At 43.2% G+C, this 27,287-nt stretch overlaps 2 protein-coding genes across 6 annotated transcripts in view; one reads left to right on the top strand and one right to left on the bottom strand.

The window, feature by feature from the left end:
• LOC110503833 (tripartite motif-containing protein 2) overlaps positions 1–2,801 on the top strand; it is a 43,053-nt gene extending 40,252 nt beyond the window's left edge. For all 4 annotated transcript variants that reach the window (XM_036961307.2, XM_090218443.1, XM_090218445.1 and 1 more), the window contains 2 exons: positions 227–367; positions 511–2,801. In XM_036961307.2, coding sequence (XP_036817202.1) covers positions 227–367; positions 511–663 — 294 coding nt within the window. In that variant the 3' untranslated portion in view covers positions 664–2,801. The remainder of the gene's footprint in view (positions 1–226; positions 368–510) is intronic.
• Positions 2,669–27,025, bottom strand: LOC110503832 (complement C4). 2 transcript variants are annotated; one of them, XR_016491340.1, is made up of 40 exons: positions 26,643–27,025; positions 25,849–26,044; positions 25,566–25,755; positions 25,423–25,493; positions 25,242–25,327; positions 25,077–25,159; positions 24,919–25,006; positions 24,637–24,742; positions 24,368–24,494; positions 24,037–24,152; positions 23,638–23,814; positions 23,251–23,448; positions 22,809–23,003; positions 21,473–21,619; positions 19,281–19,413; positions 19,053–19,124; positions 18,591–18,797; positions 16,397–16,517; positions 16,076–16,146; positions 15,737–15,876; positions 15,369–15,572; positions 14,848–14,899; positions 14,650–14,731; positions 14,224–14,429; positions 13,895–14,124; positions 13,174–13,281; positions 12,808–12,976; positions 12,209–12,423; positions 11,569–11,724; positions 11,433–11,469; positions 11,207–11,300; positions 10,929–11,109; positions 10,684–10,771; positions 5,061–5,135; positions 4,813–4,915; positions 4,534–4,623; positions 4,353–4,445; positions 4,181–4,264; positions 3,850–3,991; positions 2,669–3,193 (listed from the first exon to the last, which is right to left on the bottom strand). XR_016491340.1 is itself a non-coding variant. In XM_090218442.1 (40 exons), exons 1-40 carry the CDS (start codon positions 26,702–26,704, stop codon positions 3,052–3,054), a joined length of 5,160 nt encoding a protein of 1,719 aa, XP_090074568.1. In that variant the 5' UTR covers positions 26,705–27,025; the 3' UTR covers positions 2,669–3,051. The 2 variants fall into 2 exon arrangements, 1 of the variants encoding a protein (XP_090074568.1); XM_090218442.1 differs by having other exon boundaries at positions 11,410–11,469.
• Positions 27,026–27,287: the final 262 nt, after the last annotated feature.

The following is a 27,287-nucleotide window of genomic DNA, read 5'->3' as shown; positions in this document are numbered from 1 at the left end:
GCTAGGGTTGAGGTTAGAGTTGAACCTGGCTGTGGACATGATACTAGGGTTGAGGTTAGAGTTGAACCTGGCTGTGGACATGATGCTAGGGTTGAGGTTAGAGTTGAACCTGGCTGTGGACATGATGCTAGGGTTGAGGTTAGAGTTGAACCTGGCTGTGGACATGATACTAGGGTTGAGGTTAGGACACACTACTTCTGAACAGTTTGAATTCCTTCCCTAATAGGTGTACAGTGCAGACGGGGAGTTCCTGTTTAAGTTTGGTTCCCATGGCGAGGGGAACGGACAGTTCAATGCCCCGACAGGCGTTGCCGTGGACGCCAACGGGAACATCATTGTTGCCGACTGGGGGAACAGCAGAATACAGGTCAGTTAATGATGATCTTGATGGCAAGATTAACAAGCAGCATTAGTCATTATATTTTATTTACTCTTTCGAGTTAGATCAAAAATAATGTAACTTATTATGAGTACAGCTGACCCTGACCTTGTTTTTGTATTGTCCTGCAGGTGTTTGATAGTTCCGGGTCGTTCCTGTCCTACATCAACACCACAGCAGACCCTCTCTATGGTCCACAGGGCCTGTCTCTCACATCTGATGGACACGTGGCTGTGGCTGACTCTGGCAACCACTGCTTCAAGGTTTACCGCTACCTGCAGTAGGCAGAACCATTGCTTTAGGGACGGTCTGTTGCAGGCCTACCACTCCCAGTGTGTCCCAAATAGCTCCCTATTCCCTTCATAGTGCACTACTTCTTAACAGAAACCCATAGGGCTCTGGTCATAAGTAGTGCACTATATAAGGAATAGGTTTCCATTTGGGATGTACAGACAAACCAATCACAGCCCGACCTGGGTCCAAAAATAAGACAAAATACTTGAAAGTATTTTAAGTGTTTGGGATGTGCTTGATTTACCTGTTTATTTGAGTTTGCGCTTTTGGGACTGTTCCATTGGTTCAGGCAAACCAAATCAAGTGCAGCACTTGAAGTATTGGAAAGTATTTGATCTAATGTATGTATTTTTGCCCCCAGGTCAGTGCACGTGTTAGCACTGAGCAATGACACAAACCAATGTACTATACATAATATACAGGTGCAATGATCTTTCCCATAGCTGTCCCTTTGATTTGCACATCTGATCAGATCCACCTCATCCAGTTAGTGTTCTCTGAACCCCCCAACATCATGAAGTAACAATATAACCCCCGTTGACTCCTCCTTGTGCTGTGTTATGGAGTTTACTGAGTCTGAAATGGCACCCTATTCTTTGTGTAGTTCACTACTTTTGACCTGGGCCCATTGGGCTCTGGTCAAAAGTAGTGCACTATGCCATTTGGGATGCAGCCTACTTGTGTAGAGTGTATTTACCTCTTTGTTCAGTCATTGATGTGAAACTACGAGGAGGTATGAAGGAGATATGAAGTGTGTATATAGTGTAACTGATATTAGGAGACCAGATCAGTGATGGGTTGAAGTACGTGTATAATAATTGAGCCATGTTGTGAAGGAGCTCGTCCCAATGCATGAAGTTTTATCTTTACCTTGTTATTAACTCAGACGTGACGACATAAGTGCCGTTTATAAACTGTTTCTTCGCCATGGTCTAAGTGCAACGAACAATGTGCTTACAGTGAAACCAACCAGCGACGAAAAGCAAAAGCTTTTGAAACATTTCTCTTTCAGTTGTATCTAAGAGCAAACTGACTTAACTTATAGCCATCTCACATATAAAAAGTCATCACCATCTGTGCATTGATTTGCTGTATGAACTGTGTACAATGGATCATTATGCAGCTTTATCTGTGCTTTCATTTTAAAACACATATCTTTTGGTTAATCCGAGAACAGCAGTCTGGCATTCCAGCGTTTCTATGTACGGCAGCTGTCCTAAAAGTGTGCTTTTTAAAACAGGAGTTCAGCTGGAGAAGAGATGTGTCATGATTATTGCATATGTGAGCAGCAGAATTATTCTAAACTTTGTTATCTGTTCTTTTTAAAAAGGAAAAAAATTCAAACATGGAATTGCTAATTTATTTTATTTTATACACTAGTTCAGCATTTACAAATTATTTTTCTAATTTGATGTGTTTTATTTTTTAGAAATTCACGCCTTTGTCATTTGTCTCCATATATAGTAAAAACCCTTAGCCACTTTGAGGGGATTAGTAGAACAAACAGTGAGGATTTAGAATTTGAAAGATTTGATTTGCCAAAAAATACATAGTGGGTTTTGAATTGTGACAAGTTGGAGTACATATTGAAAACCAATACCAATGATTATATTACTTAGTGTTATTGAACATGCAAAACTACATTAGATATTTGACTAACTTCTGGGTTTCAGTCTTAAACACTGTCAACAGTAGATTTATATAGTTTGTTTTCAGAAGCCACAGTGTGAATGTATCAACAGCTTCAACGTGTGTTGAAGGACTAGAGTTACAATGTTTCATTGCCTGGTTATCACAGTTCATAGCATTTCTTTAGCGGGTTATAACGGTTCATTACCAATTAATAACAATATTGTCCTGAGGGTTTCATTAGCATTAGATGAGCTATAGCGCTCTCACTCCCCCTGGTGGTCACCACTGTAACAACACAGCACCCTTGGTGCCAAAATAGAGTCCCTATAACCTCTCTGACGTCATGCCAAACTGGCTACACAGTCTATCACAGGTTGTTTTTATTAAGGAGTATTAGACACATCATCTCTTTGTGTTTCAAAAATATGTCACTCAATCTTCTTTCTATTTTCTCTGTGAATATGCACTGGTAATAAAAGCACATGGTTTATGGAGATACTGAGTGTGCTTTCTGCTTTCCTCTATTCATACTAAACATATATCCTTCTCTGTATCACAGTCTCTCTCTGTTGTCCAGGACAGTCATCCTGGGTCACGTGATGTTCAGGAGCCACAACTTTCTGGAACGTTTCTGATAGAAATGTGTTGCATAGAGCCAACATATTTCCCTATTCTCAATGACAGACAAACATGTCTGTTCTATATAATATATTTATATCTGGATGTTCACTGAAGGCAACCAAGGGTTATATTGAACACTGGTTGACCTCGTACTGTTTCATGAAGTCCTTGAGCATGTTACAGGCTTTACGGTTCTTAGTAGCTTTACACTTCCTCTCCTCTGGAATCTCCTCCAACCACATCTCATTATCCAGGACATAGACAGGCCTACGGAAGACAGCATTTAGTTATACAGGCCTGGTGTTGGCAACATTTAGTAATGCAGGCCTGGGGTGGACAACATTTAGTAATGCAGGCCTGGGGTGGACAACATTTAGTAATACAGGACTAGGGTGGACAGCATTGGAGTCTCTCACTCAAACTGCACTGGAATAGTCTCCCATTCTACACTATACATTTCCCAATGGAGAAATCACAATCTAGGGCCCAAGTAGTGATAAACCTTTACAATATCTCAATTCAACAATATTGTAATAAATATCCTCTATGCTGTCTTTTTTTACCTGATGATTCCATGTATTATATCAATGTTGTCTTACAATATATTGACACATACGGTATAGTTAATTGAAAAGGAAGACTAATGTCCCAAATGGAACCCTATTCCATACATGGTGCACTACTTTTGACCCTGGCTGTGACCCCACTCTCCAAATGTGTCTCAGGGGGAGTTGAGAGATGCAAGAAATGAATTTCCAATTCACACATTGGTATAATACACACTTGTACATATAACACCCACCTAATTATTATTATTTTATAACATGTAGCACTACTTTTGACCAGAGCCCTATGAACCCTGGTTAAAAGTAGTGCACTATATAGGGAATAGGGTACCATTTGGGACGCATCCCATCACTTACTTCCCACTGTGGTCAGTGGTGTCAGAGATGGTCCCATCTCTACCCATGATCAGGTAGTTACTGTCAGTCTTCATGTCAAACTCATCACAGGCTTTACGCTTGATCATGTCTCTCACTGCTCCAGTCTGCATCACGTCTTTACCTGGCATAGCAGAGAACCAGCACAAGAATAATGTCAAGAAAATTATACTTCAAGAGAATGTTCAAGTACCAAATGGCACTCTTTTCCCTATATAGTGCACTACTTTTAACCAGGACCCATCCAAAGTAGTGCATCATAAGAAATAGGCTGCCGTTTGGGATGCAAACTGTAATATTGTAGAACACTCACCTGTCTGTAGGATTTTGGTCAGTAATGTGGTGTAATGTTGAAAGACTCCATCATCAGATGAGTTGACAAACTTGACGACGTACACTGTCAGAAGGACAACATGAAAGGGTGTGAGTACCAACTACAGCACATTAGAAAGAAGAGAGTATTTAGGTTCCAGGTATAAACTCACCATAATTAACAATTGGAGAGAAACAAGCAAAGCTCCTGCGAGTCTCTTTCTCCATGGCTTTACTGTATGTGACTTTCTTCTTTGGGCAGCCACCTGAGACAAAGCAAATAAAAACTAGATACACAATAGTTCAAAATAGTTCAGGCACTATAAAAATACTAGCTGGAAGGAGTGCACATACCCTCTGCACAGGAGCACATATTGTCCTGACAGATCTTGGAGATCATGTTGCTCTTCTGGGGTGAGCTGTAGAACACAGTGCATCTCCTCTCTGTCGGGACATAGTTCAGCATTAGTCACTCAGACGATGGCTGTGTCCCATACGGCATCCTATTCTCTTTATTGTGCACTACATTTGACCAGGGCCTAAAGCCTCACCAGGCTGCACCAGCCCCATGGACCTTCCAGATACATTACAACCATTGTCTTAATATACCCTAAACTAAACATGGTGGTATACCTGGGTTGTAGTAGTCAAAGACCACAGCAGCAGCAGGCTGCACCAGGCCCATGGGACTGATCTGTTTGGCCCGGAACGCTACACACTGTGGTTCTTCGGTGATCTGGAATACATAGTGACAATACAGCCTCCGAGGGTAGAGATGACAGCCTTGGCGAGAACACGAGAACTCTCTTGCGAATCACTATAGGAGTAGTACAGTAGTCATAGCTGATTGATGTCGTGGCTTTGGATACAAAAGGTCTTACCTCAGCGAAGTAGAGGAACACTTTATTTGGGGCGATGTCATAATGGTCAATGTATTTCTCAGTACCCTTTACATTCTAGAGGAGAGAAATAGAAAAAGACATCATTATATAGTTTGACAACATGTCAATGTGAATCGCTAAAATGTGTTTTCTTCCTGGAACTGATTCTGCTGATCTCAGATATTTCAAAGGGTTTACTTGTAATAACTGTGATAAGTGGTTGTTTTTTCTACTAAAGGTAGGGCTCGATTCAATCTGTAGCGCTGAAGATCCGCACTACAGCTTGAAATTTAAAGGTCATTTTCAATTGAGCTGACATTTCAAATCGTATTTGTCACACGCTTTGTAAACAACAGGTGTAGACTAACAGTGAAATGCTAACTTACGGGTCCTTCCCAACAATGTAGATTTTTTGGGGTGAAATAATAGAAAAATAATAACACAAGGAATAAATAAACAATGAGTCATCAGAGAGGACAGTCTATGACACCGGTGGCTGGAGTCTGACAATCTTTAGGGCCTTCCTCTGACACCACCTGGTATAGAGGTTCTGGATGGCAGGGAGCTCGACCCAGTGATGTACTGGGCCATACGCACTACCTCTGCCCTATAGGCTGTCTCATCGTCATTGGTGATCAGGCCTACCAAACTTAATGATGGTGTTGGAGTCATACATGGCCAGTCGTGGGTGAACAGGGACTACAGGAGGGGTCTAAGCACATACCCCTGAGGGGCCGCCATGTTGAGGGCAGGATCCAGTTGCAGAGGGAGGTGTTCAGTCACAGGGTCCTTAGCTTAGTGATGAGTTTGGAGGGCACTATGGTGTTGAACGCTGAGCTGTAGTCAATGAACAGCATTCTCATGTTCCTTTGTTCAGGTGGAAAAGGGCAATGTGGAGTGCAATACAGATTGCGTCATCTGTGGATCTGTTGGGGCGGTATGTGAATTAGAGTGGGTCCAGGGTGTCTGGGATGATGATGTTAATGTGAGCCATGACCAGCCTTTCAAAGCATTTCATGGCTACAGATGAGTGCTACCTAGTGAGTGCTACAGTGTGATAGTCATTTAGACAGGTTACCTTGGCATTCTTGGGCACATGGTGGTCTACTTGAAACATGTAGGTATTACAGACTGGGTCAGGGAGAGGTTGAACAATTCAGTGAAGACACTTGCGCATGCTCTGAGTATGCGTCCTGGTAATCCATCTGGCCCTGCGGCCTTTTGAATATTAGCTTGTTTAAAGGTCTTACTCACATCACACTCACAAGAGTGTGATCACCCATGGTGTCAGGAATAGCATGATTCAGTGTTGCTAGCCTCGAAGAGAGCATAGAATGTGTTTAGCTCGCCTGGTAGGCTCGCGTCACTGGACAGCTCACGGCTGTGTTTCCCTTTGTAATCCATGATAGGTTGCAAGCTCTGCCACATCCGATGACCATCAGAGCCGATAAAGTAGGATTTGATCTTGGTCCTGTATTGATGCTTTGACTGAGGGCGTAACGGTATTTATTATAAGCGTCCGGGTTAGTGTCCCGCTCCTTGAAACGGCAGCTCTAGCCTTTAGCTCAGTGCAGATGTTGCCTGTAATCCATGGCTTCTGGCTGGGTTATGTACGTACAGTCATTGTCGATGCACTTATTAATGTGATAAACTCCTTTTTCAAATCAAATCAAATTTATTTGTCACATACACATGGTTAGCAGATGTTAATGCGAGTGTAGCGAAATGCTTGTGCTTCTAGTTCCGACAATGCAGTAATAACCAACAAGTAATCTAACTAACAATTCCAAAACTACTGTCTTGTACACAGTGTAAGGGGATAAAGAATATGTACATAAGGATATATGAATGAGTGATGGTACAGAGCAGCATAGGCAAGATACAGTAGATGGTATTGAGTGCAGTATATACATATGAGATGAGTATGTAAACAAAGTGGCATAGTTAAAGTGGCTAGTGATACATGTATTACATAAAGATGCAGTAGATGATAGAGTACAGTATATACATATACATATGAGATGAATAATGTAGGGTACATTATATTAGGTAGCATTGTTTAAAGTGGCTAGTGATATATTTTACATCATTTCACATCAATTCCCATTATTAAAGTGGCTGGAGTTGAGTCAGTGTCAGTGTGTTGGCAGCAGCCACTCAATGTTAGTGGTGGCTGTTTAACAGTCTGATGGCCTTGAGATAGAAGCTGTTTTTCAGTCTCTCGGTCCCAGCTTTGATGCACCTGTACTGACCTCGCCTTCTGGATGATAGCGGGGTGAACAGGCAGTGGCTCGGGTGGTTGATGTCCTTGATGATCTTTATGGCCTTCCTGTGACATCGGGTGGTGTAGGTGTCCTGGAGGGCAGGTAGTTTGCCCCCGGTGATGCGTTGTGCAGACCTCACTACCCTCTGGAGAGCCTTACGGTTGTGGGCGGAGCAGTTGCCGTACCAGGCGGTGATACAGCCCGCCAGGATGCTCTCGATTGTGCATCTGTAGAAGTTTGTGAGTGCTTTTGGTGACGAGCCGAATTTCTTCAGCCTCCTGAGGTTGAAGAGGCGCTGCTGCGCCTTCTTCACAATGCTGTCTGTGTGAGTGGACCAATTCAGTTTGTCTGTGATGTGTATGCCGAGGAACTTAAAACTTGCTACCCTCTCCACTACTGTTCCATCGATGTGGATAGGGGGGTGTTCCCTCTGCTGTTTCCTGAAGTCCACAATCATCTCCTTAGTTTTGTTGACGTTGAGTGTGAGGTTATTTTCCTGACACCACACTCCGAGGGCCCTCACCTCCTCCCTGTAGGCCGTCTCGTCGTTGTTGGTAATCAAGCCTACCACTGTTGTGTCGTCCGCAAACTTGATGATTGAGTTGGAGGCGTGCGTGGCCACGCAGTCGTGGGTGAACAGGGAGTACAGGAGAGGGCTCAGAACGCACCCTTGTGGGGCCCCAGTGTTGAGGATCAGCGGGGAGGAGATGTTGTTGCCTACCCTCACCACCTGGGGGCGGCCCGTCAGGAAGTCCAGTACCCAGTTGCACAGGGCGGGGTCGAGACCCAGGGTCTCGAGCTTGATGACGAACTTGGAGGGTACTATGGTGTTGAATGCCGAGCTGTAGTCAATGAACAGCATTCTCACATAGGTATTCCTCTTGTCCAGATGGGTTAGGGCGGTGTGCAGTGTGGTTGAGATTGCATCGTCTGTGGACCTATTCGGGCGGTAAGCAAATTGGAGTGGGTCTAGAGTGTCAGGTAGGGTGGAGGTGATATGGTCCTTGACTAGTCTCTCAAAGCACTTCATGATGACGGAAGTGAGTGCTACGGGGCGGTAGTCGTTTAGCTCAGTTACCTTAGCTTTCTTGGGAACAGGAACAATGGTGGCCCTCTTGAAGCATGTGGGAACAGCAGACTGGTATAGGGATTGATTGAATATGTCCGTAAACACACCGGCCAGCTGGTCTGCGCATGCTCTGAGGGCGCGGCTGGGGATGCCGTCTGGGCCTGCAGCCTTGCGAGGGTTAACACGTTTAAATGTCTTACTCACCTCAGCTGCAGTGAAGGAGAGACCGCATGTTTTCGTTGCAGGCCGTGTCAGTGGCACTGTATTGTCCTCAAAGCGTGCAAAAAAGTTATTTAGTCTGCCTGGGAGCAGGACATCCTGGTCCGTGACTGGGCTGGATTTCTTCCTGTAGTCCGTGATTGACTGTAGACCCTGCCACATGCCTCTTGTGTCTGAGCCGTTGAATTGAGATTCTATTTTGTCTCTGTACTGACGCTTAGCTTGTTTGATAGCCTTGCGGAGGGAATAGCTGCACTGTTTGTATTCGGTCATGTTACCAGACACCTTGCCCTGATTAAAAGCAGTGGTTCGCGCTTTCAGTTTCACCCGAATGCTGCCATCAATCCACGGTTTCTGGTTAGGGAATGTTTTAATCGTTGCTATGGGAACGACATCTTCAACGCACGTTCTAATGAACTCGCACACCGAATCAGCGTATTCGTCAATGTTGTTGTCTGACGCAATACGAAACATGTCCCAGTCCACGTGGTGGAAGCAGTCTTGGAGTGTGGAGTCAGCTTGGTCGGACCAGCGTTGGACAGACCTCAGCGTGGGAGCCTCTTGTTTTAGTTTCTGTCTGTAGGCAGGGATCAACAAAATGGAGTCGTGGTCAGCTTTTCCGAAAGGGGGGCGGGGCAGGGCCTTATATGCGTTGCGGAAGTTAGAGTAACAATGATCCAAGGTCTTTCCACCCCTGGTTGCGCAATCGATATGCTGATAAAATTTAGGGAGTCTTGTTTTCAGATTAGCCTTGTTAAAATCCCCAGCTACAATGAATGCAGCCTCCGGATAAATGGTTTCCAGTTTGCAAAGAGTCAAATAAAGTTCATTCAGAGCCATCGATGTGTCTGCTTGGGGGGGGATATATACGGCTGTGATTATAATCGAAGAGAATTCTCTTGGTAGATAATGCGGTCTACATTTGATTGTGAGGAATTCTAAATCAGGTGAACAGAAGGATTTGAGTTCCTGTATGTTTCTTTCATCACACCATGTCACGTTAGTCATAAGGCATACACCCCCGCCCCTCTTCTTACCAGAAAGATGTTTGTTTCTGTCTGCGCGATGCGTGGAGAAACCCGTTGGCTGCACCGCCTCGGATAGCGTCTCTCCAGTAAGCCACGTTTCCGTGAAGCAAAGAACGTTACAGTCTCTGATGTCCCTCTGGAATGCTACCCTTGCTCGGATTTCATCAACCTTGTTGTCAAGAGACTGGACATTGGCAAGAAGAATGCTAGGGAGTGGTGCACGGTGTGCCCGTCTCCGGAGTCTGACCAGAAGACCGCCTCGTTTCCCTCTTTTTCGGAGTTGTTTTTTTGGGTCGCTGCATGGAATCCACTCCGTTGTCCTGTTTGTAAGGCAGAACACAGGATCCGCGTCGCGAAAAACATATTCTTGGTCGTACTGATGGTGAGTTGACGCTGATCTTATATTCAGTAGTTCTTCTCGACTGTATGTAATGAAACCTAAGATGACCTGGGGTACTAATGTAAGAAATAACACGTAAAAAAACAAAAAACTGCATAGTTTCCTAGGAACGCGAAGCGAGGCGGCCATCTCTGTCGGCGCCGGAAGTGACATCGGATGAATCCTGGAAAATATTCCAGTCTGTGCTAGTGAAACAGTCCTGTATAGAAGCAACCGCTTCATTGGAACACTTCCGTATTAAGCGCATCACTGTTACTTCCTGTTTGAGTTTTTGCTTGTAAGCAGCAATCAGGAGGATAGAGTTATGGTCAGATTTGCCAAAGGGAGGGCGAGGGAGAGCTTTGTATGCGTCTCTGTGTGTGGAGTAAAGGTGGTCTAGAATTAGTTTGCCTCTAGTTGCACAGGTGACATGCTGGTAGAAATGAGGTAAAACGGATATCAGTTTTCCTGCATATTCAGCATTTACCCTGAATGCAGTCTCTACGAATGCGGAAACGTTGCCTTCAAATTTCAATTGCGCTGTATGGTGTAACTTCAGCACTACAGATTGAATCGAGCCCATAGTTGAATGCACTGACTGTGTATAAGAGCGTCTGCTGGATGGCAAAAATGTAAATCAACATTACATGTAGGCCTACTGTACCTCCTCCAGATCCTGCATGTTAGGTTTGAGTCCACTGAGAAGGGAGATGTCCACGATGACCATGCCTGTAGAATTACCACTGGTCAGTCTGTAGGAGAAGAGAGGAGAGAGAGAACCATATATCCACTCATCCCACTCTATGTATGCACGCACGCACGCACGCACGCACGCACGCACGGACGGACGGACGGACGGACGGACGGACGGACGGACGGACGGACGGACAGACAGACACCTGTACTCACCCCACACACACAGTGTAGACTAGGGACTTCTCCCTCTCCTCCTCCTGTGGGGTGTGTCTCTTCCTGCGTGTGCGCAGGTCAAACCATTCCATCCTGCTCATTGGCTCATCACTAGGGTTCCCATCCCCGTCAGACTCATAGTTATAATAGTCGTCTAGCTCAGGACCATCGTCCGCTTTTTCTGTCATTTTACATTTAAAAAAAACAATTTTATGTTTTCAAGCAGCACTCCAGCAAATGTGTTTAGTGTTTATAGATGCATCCTGGCTGAAACTTACTTCTGTACTTAACCTCTCCCTCCACTGAGACATTGAGACTGTAGAAACCACAGAACAAGTCCATCCTCTCCAGAGTTCTGTAGGTCTGGACCACCTGATGACATAAAACAAACACTGTGGACACATGCGTTGAGATTCAGACAGTCTTACAATGTTAGAATCATCATCATTTACTTTTAAATCTATTTACTGAATTTACTTACTGATAAGGTCCCATTTCCCTTACCCTCTGTGTTAATAGTGATCTGGCTTCCTTGGTTCACCTGCCAAGACAAACCAGACAACACAGAGATTAGTAGATGTAAAACAGAATTTGAGAAAGTTAAATCAGAGCACTGCTTGAATTCTAAACTCAATCTCACCTGGAAGGCAGATAGGGTCAGGGCATTACGCTTCGTAAGATGAACTCTCTGCTTGTTGCCGTTTTGGTAACACATCTCAACATTAAGGTCCAAGTCCTGAACATCATTGTCCTTGATGCTGTACTTAGCTAGAGCCTCAAGAGCTACAACTGTATCCTGTTCGAGGGAGAGAGGGGACAAAGGAGAAGGAGAGAGGGGACAAAGGAGAAGGAGAGAGGGGACAAAGGAGAGAGGGGACAAATGAGAAGGAGAGAGGGGACAGAGAAAGAAAGAGAAAGACGGGACAGAAAACGAAAGAAAAGGGATGAGAGAGAAAGAGAGAGAGAGAAGTATATAACTAGGGCCAGGAGTTTCTCGAGGTCAAGTCAAGTGGTCAGTGATAACTCCGAGCTCCCGATCATAATGCTACAGTACCTACCTGTCTGTCTACTGGTGGCTTGTCCTACAGTACCTACCTGTCTGTCTACTGGTGGCTTGACCTATAATACCTACCTGTCTGTCTACTGATGGCTTGACCTATAATACCTACCTGTCTGTCTACTGGTGGCTTGACCTACAGTACCTACCTGTCTGTCTACTGGTGACTTGTCCTACAGTACCTACCTGTCTGTCTACTGGTGTCTTGACCTCCAGTACCTACCTGTGTAGAGCGGAACCCTCCTCCATACTGTCTCTGCTCAGTGAGCCAGCGGGCGATGCACGTCGCGTACGTCATGTCTCCCTCCGCCACTGTCTGGAGCAGGGCGTAAGCCGTGGTCTCCACGGAGATGGCCTGGGCCTGGGGTACCTGATTGGCCCTCGTCTCCCCGCTCAGCCTCAGATCATCACTGGCCTCCCAGTGACATGTATCTGCTTCTGCAGGGGAGATATACAGTATGTTTAGCAGCTACAGTATGTCCTTAGCCATATAACATTGCAGGGGAGACATAATCAATAATATGGCGCCCTCTGCTGTTTAAATGTTGTCATTGTGTATGTCTACCTTCCCTCAATGATCATGCAGACCAGGGAATCAATGTCTACCCAGAAGACCTTATCCTGACTTTTTCTCCAGCCACTACCTGTAATACTTTACAGGCGCTAGTAATCAAAGCAGGTTGAAGTCCAAAGGAATGAGTTAAAACAGTACAAACACACTTTAGATGAATAGAGCCTTTCTGATATAGACAACTTCTGAAGTAATTAGACAACTAGGCAACCCGTAGCCCTAGATGACTAGTAAAGTAACAAGGTACTGACCATTGTCACTGTGTGCCAAGGCCCTGAGTTTGGTCTGAGCCATGGAGGCACTGTCTCCGCCAGGGGAGGTTAGAGAGAGGGCGTAGGAGGTGATGGCAACAGAGAAGGGCCTCTGAAGGGAGTCCAGCTTCGACTCCAGGTAGGCCTTAGCCTTCTCCATAGCCTGCCTCTAACACAGGAAATGGTGGATAGATTTAGCATTAGAAACAACAAATGCATTAGTTAAACATTATCACAACAGACACAAAAAGGCATGTTGCTTTATCCTGGATCATATTGTTGCAAAACCAACTTGCCCCTTCGGGATAATAATTACACAACTTTTAAAAAGTCAGTGATGATAAGTTAGGTGAATCGATGTATTACCATTTCTGAACCTTTTCCTTCAGGGTACAGTGCCACAGCGTGGTTCATGGCTATCAGAACAAACGCCGTCAGAGACACCTCTCCCTCAAACCCTCCCACTCCACCCTGAGGTGAGGGAATGGAGAGATAGCAGACAGGTAAAGACATCATATTGTATGGTATGGTACCTGCATGGTCCGGACATAAAGAACATTTGGCTTATACATTTCTTTTTACCTTTATTTAACTTGGCAACTCAGTTAAGAATACATTCTTATTTACAATTACGGCCTAGCCCGGCCAAACCCTAACCCGGACGACACTGGGCCAATTGTGCGCCACCCTATGTGTCTCCCAATCACGGCCGGTTGTGATACGGCCTAGAATCTAACCAGGGTCTGTAGTGACGCCTCTAGCACTGAGATGCAGTACCTTAGAACACTGTGCCATTCGGGAGCCCCAACTTAGAGGTCATAGGGGCGCGATTGATACCCAGCCCGGGCAGAAAGAAATTTGGACGATATTTGAGTCGACTGCTAGATGGTTGACAGTGACACATCCTAGAAAGACAAGATCTCCTGCTGTTGTGCCCTTGAGAAAAGCACTTAACCCCTAAAATGCTCAACTGGCGGCACAGTGTGGCTGCCCCCAGCCTCTCCAACCTAATGTGTATTTCTGAGGGGTAGGGTACAGCATAAATCATATTTCCGTCTTGAATGGATGAATAAAGCATTCTTTCCTGCATGGTGCGGTCATAGAGTGGGTTAGGGTCAGTGAAGCCTCCACTGGACAGCTGTTTAGACACCAGGTAGGAAATAGACTGTTGGATGTAGGAGTCTTCCACTGAAATCACGTCCCTGCACTGGGACAACTCCTTGGCTATAAAGGCTGTCAACCAAACACTGCTTGGAGTTGACAGGAAAGCTCCATAGGATCCATCTGTCTTCTTGAAGGTCAGGATTCTGCCGTATCCTTGGAAAGAGAAATAATCAATTCATTTCAACCATTTGATTCCCACAAGGCTAGATGTCTCAAAGGGGATTAACTTAAATTCTCCCAGTGTCCCCTCACCAGTCTGTATCATGGCCTGGGCTTCATCTCTGCGTTCAGCCTTTAGGTCGACCCACTGTCCAGTAGCGTCCAGGTATCTCATGGCGTGGATGGCTGGAGACATGGTGACCATGGTCTGCTCCGCACACCCCTTGGGAAGGGAGATGAGCTGGTCCACTCCATCCAGGTTTAGACAGTTCTCCACTGACTCTCCCATCACACCACCTACATGGGTGTGATGGGAGAGGTTTCCCTGTTATAGCAGTAAACTAGCCCTGGAGATTGGTCTGGAAAAACCGGTCAGGGAAAACTCATAGTCTGAAATAATATCTCATGGACCAAAATGTATATGTAAATGTAAATACATACAGTACTACAGACCCAACACAGTATATGTTCCACACTAGCAGAAAGTCTGACTACAGTATTTATCGACCCTTCTTTCCTTTCACACTGATGTAGGTGTCAGATTCCAGTCCAGGGACAGCATTAGGAGGAAGTGGAATTTCAAGCTCGATTGACTTGGCAGCTGTGTGACATAGATAAGAAATGGAGAGACTGTTTTAACTCAATGGTCTGATGAGGCTTGTTTGCATAAATGTCACTTTTACTACAGGTTTCACATGTTTAGAAAGACAACATTACCTTTCCCGTCAATGTTGTATTCTTGTTGTATTGAGACCAGCTCCCCTTCCCCCTGTATAACAGAACAAAATGTGAGCGTTCATTCAGATTGCTTATACAGACATATACAGATGTTGGATCTTAATTTGAGCCAGATTGCTACAGCAGGAAGATTATCCTGCAGCAACAGGAAATGTGAATTAATATGCAAATTATAATTAATGGACATTTTTGTAGGGGTTGCAACTGTTTTTGTAAGGGAAAATCAAGTCAGAAATGTCAAAGTGGATAGCCTTTTTAAACCTATAATATACTACCCGTTACCCGCATTGCAGGATAGTAATCGTGCAACAGGGTAATCAAATTAAGATTCTACATCTGTTCTGTAACTTTTGTATAATAATGGGAGAAAAACAGTGGTGTTCAGCACAATAAAGAAGTGAGAACCACATGTAGCCTAATGTACACATATATCATAGAGACATACTGAAGCACTGCTGTATATTAGAGGGAGAGAGGTGATACAAGTGTCGTGTTCATACCGTGACTTTGAGGTCCTTCTTGATCTGGTCACGGGCCGTCTTAGTGTAGGCATCTACATGGATAGGGATGTTTCCTATGACCAGAGGAACCACGGTGAAGTAGACCGGGACAGCAGAGTTACCTGGTACTGTGACCACCTGCTTGTCCCCTCTGTCTCCCCCTGCACTGCACAGACCCTCCACCCATGCCAGCTCCACTGTCACCTTCACAGAGAGAAACACATATACATGGTAGTAGATGTAAGTGTAGTAAAATTGTCTATCAAAGGAATCTACAGATAAAAATGTCTGCAACTGCAGTTTATTTGTATAAATGGCTGTTGGAGGCATTTTGGACTCAAATATATTGTTTTTACAACACTAGTTACCTCCATACAGTCGGTTCTGTAGTTGAACACCACAGCTTTCATCTGTAGCTGTTCATTTCTCTTCACAGAATAGGGAAGTCTGAGAGATACAAAGAAGTCCTGAAACACCACCAGAGGCTTGGGCTCTGCTATACAAAACCCTGAAGGGACAATCAACACTAACATTAACCACTTGATGACTGTCCTCTGAAAGTCTGTTTGTGCTATCATGCCATCTTTTTGTCACTCGTTGTCATGGTTGGCTCGACAATGACAGCTAAAATGAGTTTGCAAGAGCACAAATATATTTAGGACTAGGCTAGTGTAATGGTCTTAGGTTAGATGGAAGAGGTGACCTGCCTTTTGTTTTAGAGATCCCCACTGCTTGAACCTCCCAGGTAGTGATGGAGTCAGGGACAGCAACACTGTGTCTGAAAATAATAACGTACAACATGATGTCATTCCTAATATACTTGTTACACTATATTGGTCCCCAAGTTTTACCCAGTAAGTTCACATGGTCAGGGAAAACTCCTGGTCCCAGTCATGACTGTCCTGGCCTATGTCCCATATGGCAACCTATTCCCCATATAGTGCACTACTTTAGAACAGGGCTGGTAGTGCACTATATAGGGATTAGGGTATAATTTGTGTTGTAGATGTTGCAGGTTACCATGTTACCTTACGAGACCAGAGGGCCCCACATCAACGATGCCCCACATCCAGGTCTGAGGGAAATAGGAGCGGAGGTGGACAGACACCTCATCTATGGCCTCTTCTTCCTCACCAATATCATCTGACGCTAAATAGGAGGACAGGGAGGAGGACACATTTCAGCTCAATCAATACAAAATATGTGCATATACGGTAGTACAACTAATCTGAAAAAAGACAAAAGTATTGACTAATCTAAGAAGTTCTATATTAGTGGTTAGAAACTGGGTGGTTCGAACCCTGAATGCTGATTGGCTTAAGTCGTGGAATATCAGACCGTATACACTGGGTATGACAAAACATTTATTTATATTGTTCTAATTACATTGGTAACCAGTTTATAATAGCAATAAGGCACTCTGAGGTTTGTGGTACAGTGCCTTGCGAAAGTATTCGGCCCCCTTGAACTTTGCGACCTTTCGCCACATTTCAGGCTTCAAACATAAAGATATAAAACAGTATTTTTTTGTGAAGAATCAACAACAAGTGGGACACAATCATGAAGTGGAACGACATTTATTGGATATTTCAAACTTTTTTAACAAATCAAAAACTGAAAAATTGGGCGTGCAAAATTATTCAGCCCCTTTACTTTCAGTGCAGCAAACTCTCTCCAGAAGTTCAGTGAGGATCTCTGAATGATCCAATGTTGACCTAAATGACTAATGATGATAAATACAATCCACCTGTGTGTAATCAAGTCTCCGTATAAATGCACCTGCACTGTGATAGTCTCAGAGGTCCGTTAAAAGCGCAGAGAGCATCATGAAGAACAAGGAACACACCAGGCAGGTCCGAGATACTGTTTGAAGAAGTTTAAAGCCGGATTTGGATACAAAAAGATTTCCCAAGCTTTAAACATCCCAAGGAGCACTGTGCAAGCGATAATATTGAAATGGAAGGAGTATCAGACCACTGCAAATCTACCAAGACCTGGCCGTCCCTCTAAACTTTCAGCTCATACAAGGAGAAGACTGATCAGAGATGCAGCCAAGAGGCCCATGATCACTCTGGATGAACTGCAGAGATCTACAGCTGAGGTGGGAGACTCTGTCCATAGGACAACAATCAGTCGTATATTGCACAAATCTGGCCTTTATGGAAGAGTGGCAAGAAGAAAGCCATTTCTTAAAGATATCCATAAAAAGTGTAGTTTAAAGTTTGCCACAAGCCACCTGGGAGACACACCAAACATGTGGAAGAAGGTGCTCTGGTCAGATGAAACCAAAATTGAACTTTTTGGCAACAATGCAAAACGTTATGTTTGGCGTAAAAGCAACACAGCTGAACACACCATCCCCACTGTCAAACATGGTGGTGGCAGCATCATGGTTTGGGCCTGCTTTTCTTCAGCAGGGACAGGGAAGATGGTTAAAATTGATGGGAAGATGGATGGAGCCAAATACAGGACCATTCTGGAAGAAAACCTGATGGAGTCTGCAAAAGACCTGAGACTGGGACGGAGATTTGTCTTCCAACAAGACAATGATCCAAAACATAAAGCAAAATCTACAATGGAATGGTTCAAAAATAAACATATCCAGGTGTTAGAATGGCCAAGTCAAAGTCCAGACCTGAATCCAATCGAGAATCTGTGGAAAGAACTGAAAACTGCTGTTCACAAATGCTCTCCATCCAACCTCACTGAGCTCGAGCTGTTTTGCAAGGAGGAATGGGAAAAAATGTCAGTCTCTCGATGTGCAAAACTGATAGAGACATACCCCAAGCGACTTACAGCTGTAATCGCAGCAAAAGGTGGCGCTACAAAGTATTAACTTAAGGGGGCTGAATAATTTTGCACGCCCAATTTTTCAGTTTTTGATTTGTTAAAAAAGTTTGAAATATCCAATAAATGTCGTTCCACTTCATGATTGTGTCCCACTTGTTGTTGATTCTTCACAAAAAAATACAGTTTTATATCTTTATGTTTGAAGCCTGAAATGTGGCAAAAGGTCGCAAAGTTCATGGGGGCCGAATACTTTCGCAAGGCACTGTATATGGCCAATATACCATGACTAAGGGCTGTATCTGTGTTGTGTCGTGCATATACCACACCCCCTCATGCCTGAAATGCACCACAAGAATCTGTAGCTTGTGAGATACTTATGAGATGCTATTGACATTCCAACTACTAATATAATAATATAATACAATACTGTACTTTTAGCCAGGCTGTATGTGTTTTTTATCTTTGTGATGTTTCTCCTCAGCATGGTGGCATCTCTGCAGCACTTGAGGAAGGCAGTGCGACACGGAGCAGACTTGTGGATGGTTTTAGAATGACGACTCTCACATGACAGACCCAGGCTGTTCAACCTGGCCCCATCGTGACAACACCTCTTCTCCACTGGCTCCTGGTACCTGTTGACTGCAGATAAGAACAATGTGTCTAGCTAATACATGATGTCTAGCTAATAAATGATGTCTAGCTAATAAATGTAATATGCTAAGGAAGACTTTTTCTGAAACATATCTGAACATTTGTAAATTAAAGGATTATTGAAACTTATCCTATGGAGCACTCTCCATATTCTGTAACTAATAATACCCGATACACCATAAGAGTGAAAGCAGCATGCTCAGAAGATGGAGGGAGAATAGGAGAGGCTACTGCTACACCTACTGATGTCAGAGAAAGCCTGGTGATGGTTCAGGGCTCTCTTCCGTCTTTTACTTTTGTCGTTACAGGAGTAATCTGGTTATCAGAGGACAAAAGAAAAATAATTTTACAATATTGGGTGAAATAAACTCCATCTAAGAACACAGCTGCAGTGGTGTGCTTTTACCAATCAGGAACATGTGCTATTCATTCAGTATTATAATGAGTTAAATGTCTGAATGTAAACCGTACCCTTTCTCACTTGACCCTCTGTATCTCCACAGTTGGTTATAAAGGCGAGCCCAGCGTCCTGTAACACAGACTGGGAGTTCCTGCCCCCTCCCATAGAACACGCCAGGTCATAGGAGTTCATGTAGGCAAACATCTAAAGAAGAAGATTACTTTATTGGTCCATTTACTGCATAAACAACAGAGATTTGTCTTTTGGATATCCCATTCTCCCTGGTAGACAAATACATACTGTCCTGTACATGCAGTAGATACATATTACAGTACATACTGTCCTGTACATGCAGTAGATACATATAAATACAGTACATACTGTCCTGTACATACAGTAGATACATATAAATACAGTACATACTGTCCTGTACATACAGGGGATACATACACTGCCGTTCAAACGTTTGGGGTCACTTAGAAATGTTTTGTTTTTGAAATAAATGTTTTATAGAATATCTACATAGGCGTACAGAGGCCCATTATCAGCAACCATCACTCCTGTGTTCCAATGGCACATTGTGTTAGCTAATCCAAGTTTATAATTTTAAAAGGCTAATTGATTATTAGAAAACCCTTTTGCAATTATGTTAGCACAGCTAAAAACTGTTCTGATTAAAGAAGCAATAAAAGTGGCCTTCTTTAGACTAGTTGAGTAGCTGGAGCATCAGCATTTGTAGGTTCAATTGCGGACTCAAAGTAGCCAGAAACTTTCTTCTGAAACTCATCAGTCTAACTCACAGTCTAACTCATCAAACATATACATTTAAACTCAGTTTTTCACTATTCCTGACATTTAATCCTAGTAAAAATTCCCTGTCTTAGGTCAGTGAGGATCACCACTTTATTTTAAGAATGTGAAATGTCAGAATAATAGTAGAGAGAATGATTTATTTCAGCTTTTATTTCCTTCATCACATTCTCAGTGGGTCAGAAGTTTACATACACTCAATTAATATCACGTAGAATTACCTTTACCATTTTAACTTGAGTCAAACGTTTCGGGTAGCCTTCCACAAGCTTCCCACAATAAGTTGGGTGAATTTTGGCCCATTCCCCCTGAGAGCTGGTGTAACTGAGTCAGGTTTGTAGGGCTCCTTGCTCACACACGCTTTTTCAGTTCTGCCCACCAATTTTCTATAGGATTGAGGTCAGGGCTTTGCAATGGCCACTCCAAAACTTTGACTTTGTTGTCCATTTCGCCATTTCGCCATTTCGCCACAACTTTGAAAGTATGCTTGGGTTCATTGTCCATTTGGAAGACCCATTTGCGACCAAGCTTTAATTTCCTGACTGATGTCTTGAGATGTTGCTTCAATATATCATCTATTTTGTGATGTGCACCAGACCCTCCTCCAGCAAAGCCCCTCCACAACATGATGCTGCCACCCCCGTGCTTCACGGTTGGGATGGTGTTCTTCACCTTGCAAGCATCCCCCTTTTTCCTCCGAACATAATGATGGTCATTATGGCCAAACAGTTCTATTTTGGTTTCAACAGACCAGAGGACATTTCTCCAAAAAGTACAATCTTTGTCCCCATGTGCAGTTGCAAACCATAGTCTGGCTTTTTTATGGCGGTTTTGGAGCAGTGGCTTCTTCCTTGCTGAGCGGTCCTTCAGGTTATGTTGATATAAGACTTGTTTTACTGTGGATATAGATACTTTTGTACCTGTTTCCTCCAGCATCTTCACAAGGTCCTTTGCTGTTGTTTGGGGATTGATTTGCACTTTTTGCACCAAAGTACGTTCATCTCTAGGAGACAGAACGCGTCTCCTTCCTGAGCGGTATGACGGCTGCGTGGTCCCATGGTGTTTATACTTGGGTACTATTGTTTGTACAGAGGAACGTGGTACCTTCAGGCATTTGGAAATTGCTCCTAAGGATGAGCCAGATTTTTTTTCTGAGGTCTTGGCTGATTTCTTTTGATTTTCCCATGATGTCAAGCAAAGAGGCACTGAGTTTGAAGGTATTGTGATACAGTGAATTAATCTGTCTATAAACAATTGTTGGAAAAATGACTTGTGTCATGCACAAAGTAGATGTCCTAAACGACTTGCCAAAATTATAGTTTGTTAACAAGAAATTTGTGGAGTGGTTTAAAAACGGGTTTTAATGACTCCAACCTAAATGTATGTAAACTTCCGACTTCAACTGTACTGTATGTATCTATTCATGAAACCTGGTAAGACAGAGGCTCTGTACCTTCTCAGGAGTGAGTTTGTTGTTCTTGTTGAGGATGTAAACAGCTGTATCTACAGCAGCCAGAGCTACCTTGTCTCCCTGGTCTGTACGGACCACCACAGTCACCAAGTCAGCTGGTTTATGCTCTTTAAATGGAAGGATCTCGATCTGAAAACACAACACCAAAGATATCACATTATGCCTCCATGCAAATCTATACTGAACAAAAATATAATGCAGAGTGTAAAGTGCTGGTCCCATGTTTCATGAGCTAAGATCCCAGAAATGTTCCAAATGTAATAAAGCCCTTTTGTGGAGAAAAATTCATTCAGGTTGGCTGGGCCTGGCTCCCAGACCCACCCACGGCTGCACCCCTACCCAGTCATGTGAAATCCATAGTTTAGGGCCTAATTAATTTATTTCAATTGAGTGATTTCCTTATGTGAACTGTAACTCAGTAAAATTGTTTCAATTGTCTAATTGTAGTAAGAGTAGAAGTAGAATGGATGAAGAATTGCAGCATTTAGCTGGAACTAAGCTACAGATAGCAATACTGGGTGATTTGAAAAGTCATAGTCAATCAATCAATAATATAATAATTCTTTTAGCAAAAATGTTTACCTTTAATTTACAATCTGTAGAAGCTATGAGAATAGAAAGGTTCAGTACTTTTGTGAAGCATCACAGCACAGTTGAATAATATATAGCAAATATAAATGTAATATGGATGGTGTTAAGAGATAGATGGGAGGGGTTGAATGGAGCTGAAGGGTGGGACTAATAACAACAAGATAACCAATGTAAAATGTACAGGGTCTGTAAAATGTACATAGGTTCAGAAATGTTGCGAAATGGCACAGTTAAAAATATATGGCAAATATAAATCAAACTGGATGGACATCAGCAATAGATGGGAGAGGTTGAGGGTAGAGGAAGGCAGGACTAAAAACAAACAAAATATAACTATTGTAAAATAGATTGTGTCCGTAAAATATATATAGTGTGTATAAGCTGGAAGTAGAAGCCTAAGTGTTCTTGTTCATTAGTTTACTCCAATTACGGGAAGGGTGGAAAGGTTAGCGGAAAATCCTTTTTATTTCAATTTTATTTAACCTTTGTTTAACTCGGTAAGTCAGTGGAAAATAATAACGGGAAATATATTTTAAAAATAAATGTATGTATGTATGTGTATATTTATATTTACAAAAAAATATATGAGGTATTGGAAATGATGCAGACAATTACATTGATGGAAACTACAATCTATCTCCAATATTAAAGCTGATCTGCCCCTAAATATGAATAATAATAATAAAACAAAGAGTAGAAGCAGAGAAACAAGCAGCAACTACAGAACCTGTCCTTTGCAGATATCTTTGGCATCCGCCCATACAGAGTCAGCCACTATGGTAGTCTTCTCTGGTGCCTGTGTGAAGTAGTAGGCCACCAGTCTGAAGGAAGGGACCAGGTCAAGACTGTAGGGCAGACTGAAGGTGGTCAGCTCAGTCCTCTGGACCCTGTTCATCTGGACCACTCTGCCCTTACTCAGGACCTGACACAGAATGGAAACAGAGGAAATAACACATTATTACTCTTCACTACAGATATTGAAATGGTTCATTTCTCAACCCCCAAAGTGCTTATATTCATGTTGGTTACAGACAAACTACAGCTATGACAATCCCAGTCTACTGCAATGTCTGGAAACTTGAAGCTATGCACAGATAAAGTATGTTGCAGAAGTGGTAAATGGTTATCTCCATCCATTATTAGAATGGACTGATACTCCAGTATGTTACCATATAGTAGATGTAGGCTGGACGTGGGGTGCCTGGAGGGGTGATGTCTCTGAGAGTGACCGTCATGGTTCCTCCAGGCTCCAGGGTGACATGTTCTATCTCTACACTCAGGTAGCTGTTCCCCTCAGACTGGACTGCTGACACTGTCATTTTGGCATCACCCACTATTACCTCCTCCTCCGCCCCCTCAGCAAACATCTGGAGAGAGAGGAACAGATCGCCAATATGACATCACATCAAATAGTGACTGTGTCTCAAACGACACTATATTCCCTATTTAGTGCACTACCTTTCTGCTGACCACATAGAGCTTAGAGACATATTATGCTTGTCAAACTACATGGGAAATAGAGTGTTGATTGAAAGTTCTCTGTGTCTGTCCTGTACCTTGATATCGATAGACGTGGCCAGTTTGGGCACTTCGAAGGCGAGAACAGCCTCACCCTTAGAGTTACCGGATCCCTCCATCTTCACAGATTGTGTGCCTTCTACAGAGGTCACTGAAACTGAAGCCCTCATACGGAGGTCAGGGGCTGGGGATCCATCTGGGTGGGTGGTGGTGGCCTGAGAAGGAAACATGCAGCATATGCCCAGTAGACGATGACTGCAGATACAGTCATACTCTAAATGGTAAAGCAAATACAATTGATGACACTGATAACTATTGTACGTCTCATTTGGAAAAGGGATTTGCTCATCTCAATATGATGTCCTGAATGAATACAATTATATTTTATTCTGTGGTGTTAATGTTTGTCTTTGAGTGCAGAAACGACCACACTGTACCAGGATAGAGAACTTTCCTCCAGGTGTGAAGTATTCCTTAGTCTTAGACATGTCAATGATGTATGGAGACGTCACTATCTTTACTGAAGTGCTCTCAGCTTCTTCTAGATCTCCACCTGAGAGAGAGAGAGAGAGAGGACAGAGAGAGAGGAGAGAGGAGAGAGAGAGAGAACAAGAGAGAGAGAGAGAACAAGAGAGAGAGAGAGAGAGAGAGGAGAGAGAATGCAGAGAGAGAAAGGAGAGAGAATGCAGAGAGAGAAGGTTGTTGTTGTATGTAACACCTGGATCTGCTGGCATGGTCATGTTTTATCTGACTGAATGAAGGACTTACTTGCTGTTTCTAAAGCTGTAACAGCTATGTACAGATTGCATCCCTCCATGTGTGGGATACTTTGCTTTCCTGCTTTCCCACGTAGGTCTTCAGTTGGCAGCGTAATGCTGGCGACGCCGTCTTGGATCTACAATACACAAGAAATAAGTTCACAAATGGCTCATCAGAAAAATAAAAGTCAATGGAAACAATAACTCTACAATCAGAAACATTGACTTTAATGTTATGTTTTTTTAATGTAAAGCTTTGAGATGATAAAGTGAACTCACAGAAGTCTTGTTTTCTAGGCCAGGTAGATGTGTTCTTTTGCCTTCTTGATTGATTAGTCCAAATCTAACATAAGCTATGCCATTGACACCTTTGCCATAGGTGTACCTGCAATCAACACACATGTATTTGGCACACTATGAAAAAAAGTATGAAAATGTATGCACTCACTACTGTAAGTCGCTCTGGATAAGAGCGTCTGCTAAATTACTCAAATGTAAATGTAAAATGTATGAACAATTCACAAAACAGTCCATTAACGCAATCTGCTTCAACAATCTCACCTTGCAGAGACGTTGAACTGAAAGGAATCCTCTGTCAGCAAATAATATGGTTTCAAAGCTGCTATCTTCACCTCAAACATAGGAAGAACTGAAAGAAACAGAGGGGAAGCTTGTTGGGCCGTATCATACTGTCAGACAACCTACTTTAGATTACTCACCATATTCTTTGACCTCAAACTCCACTGAAGAGTTGGACATGGGATAGTTGGTAAAAGCGGCAACAATCTTCCAATGGCCAGCTCTGAATCATATGGACAGAGTAGTAGTGGTCAGTGCTACTGATGTCCTGTCTTCCATAGACTTTATGTCAAAATCCTACTTACGTCTCAACGTCAGGGATCATTATGTTCCTCTGAAGGAGTTTACTGGAGTGTAGAACCTGGTTGTACACCAGCAGGCCTTTGGAGTTCTGTAGAGAGACAGTGAATGTTAGTTAGAGAACTGAGAGTTCATTTAACACAACAAAACAACTTTAACATGCAGATAGATGTCTTGCAAACTTACAAATATCTTGACATTGATGCTTTCATCAACAGGCAGCAGATAGTTGTCTAGCGTGAAGACCCTGAAATTGACTGGAAAAGGAAAAATTGGAATTAGGCTGAATGTATAACTAAAACCATGTGTAATGTTATTTTACACTTTACCATTCTCTCCTGGATTGTAGATTGGTTTGTCTGTCTGAATGAAGACATAACCCTTTTTTGTTGACAAAAGGATTGTTTTCTTTTTTGGAAGAAAATCATCATTGGTCTCTGTAGCCAGTTGGATAAATGGCACAATTTTCTTTCTTTTTCTTATGCTTTTGATTGCCTCTTCGTACAGGCTAGGAATTACCTATAAAACATGAGAATAGAGGCAGAATCATTTAAATGCATGTTCCAGTAGTTCCATAGGGCATGAAAAGAGGTTAGCCTTCTGTATACCTACCCTCATTTTCACAACCGCCTGATAGCCATTGGCTTCATTAAGAGTTACATGCTTTTTTTCAGACAGAACTTTATTATTGGCGGTTTGGTACAGGAAGTACAGAGTGTACTGTGTAGGCTTGATAGCTCCCTGCAGCTGTACTGTCACTGTCTCCTCTACTCCCAGGTGGACTATGTTGGGAGCAGTGATGAGACATCTGCAAACACAAGCACACATGAACACAAACAAACACACACACACACACACATACACACACACACACACACACACACGCACACATGAACACAAACAAACACACACACACATGAGCACACACACACACACACACACGCACACATGAACACAAACAAACACACACACGCACACATGAACACAAACAAACACACACACACACACACGCACACAAACAAACACACACACACACACATGAACACAAACAAACACACACACACACACGAGCACACATGAACACAAACAAACACAAGCACACATGAACACACACACACACATGAACACAAACAAACACACACACACACGAACACACACACACACACGAACACAAACAAACACAAGCACACATGAACACAAACAAAAACACGCACGAACAAGCACGAGCGCTCACACACACACATGAACACAAACAAACACACGCACGAACAAGCACGAGTGCTCACACACACACAAATGGTGGTAATTTTTTAGGGCTGCGACATGACATAAAATGAGCATGACCAATGATACAAGTAAAATATACTGTATCTACAAAGAATTAGCATGGACAGAACATAACTCACGTTGGCCTCTGCCCACTAACTGCAGTCAGTGCAGACATGATCAGAAGCAGTGTGTTCCTCATCTTTCTGCTTTACCGTCTGATCTGTATCATGCCACTGGAACAAGAGTCTTCATTAATTGTCTCAACCCCAAACTTGCACAGGAAAATAAAACAAAACACTGTAGAACTGATCTATCTGTAAATCTATGTTGCTCCAGTCTGAGAGTGGGAGGTTCTCTCTCTGGGCTCTGCAGCTCCAAGAGAACAGGTTTCCGTATCTCAAATGGCACCCTATTCCTTACATAGTGCACTACTTTTAACCAAGGCCTATAGGGAATAGGGTTCCATTTGGGACAAGGCCTCAGCATCAACACCCCCTCTAGCCCACCTACCTCTCCTCCCTTCAGCTTCTCTGACTCCAGTCTTGGCATTGGAGGAACATTATGAAATACATCACGTGTTTTCTCAGAAACCAGATTTTGGTTATGTCCCAAATGGATTCCTATTCCCTAAATAGTGCACTACTTTTGATCAGAGCCCATTGGGCCCTGGTCTGAAGTAGTGCCATATATAGGGGCTCTGGTCAAAAGTATCGCACTATGTAGGGAATAAGGTGCCATTTGGGAAGTAGCCTTTTCCAAACAGACCAAATACATACACAACA

This window comes from Oncorhynchus mykiss, chromosome 24, assembly GCF_057628025.1.
Source record: "Oncorhynchus mykiss isolate SJ-2025 chromosome 24, ASM5762802v1, whole genome shotgun sequence".
Lineage (NCBI taxonomy): Eukaryota > Metazoa > Chordata > Actinopteri > Salmoniformes > Salmonidae > Oncorhynchus > Oncorhynchus mykiss.
Note: the sequence above shows the minus strand (reverse complement) of the source record. Positions and strands in the feature narration are given on the sequence as shown.

Excerpts from the sequence above, each read along its gene's own strand:
- LOC110503832 (XM_090218442.1), bottom strand. The coding sequence starts at position 26,704 with ATGAGGAACACACTGCTTCTGATCATGTCTGCACTGACTGCAGTTAGT. Across the intron at positions 25,756-25,848 it reads AGGCGGTTGTGAAAATGAGG|GTAATTCCTAGCCTGTACGA; the intron begins GTAGGTATACAG and ends CATGTTTTATAG. Across the intron at positions 19,414-21,472 it reads ACAAACTCACTCCTGAGAAG|ATGTTTGCCTACATGAACTC; the intron begins GTACAGAGCCTC and ends CTTCTTCTTTAG.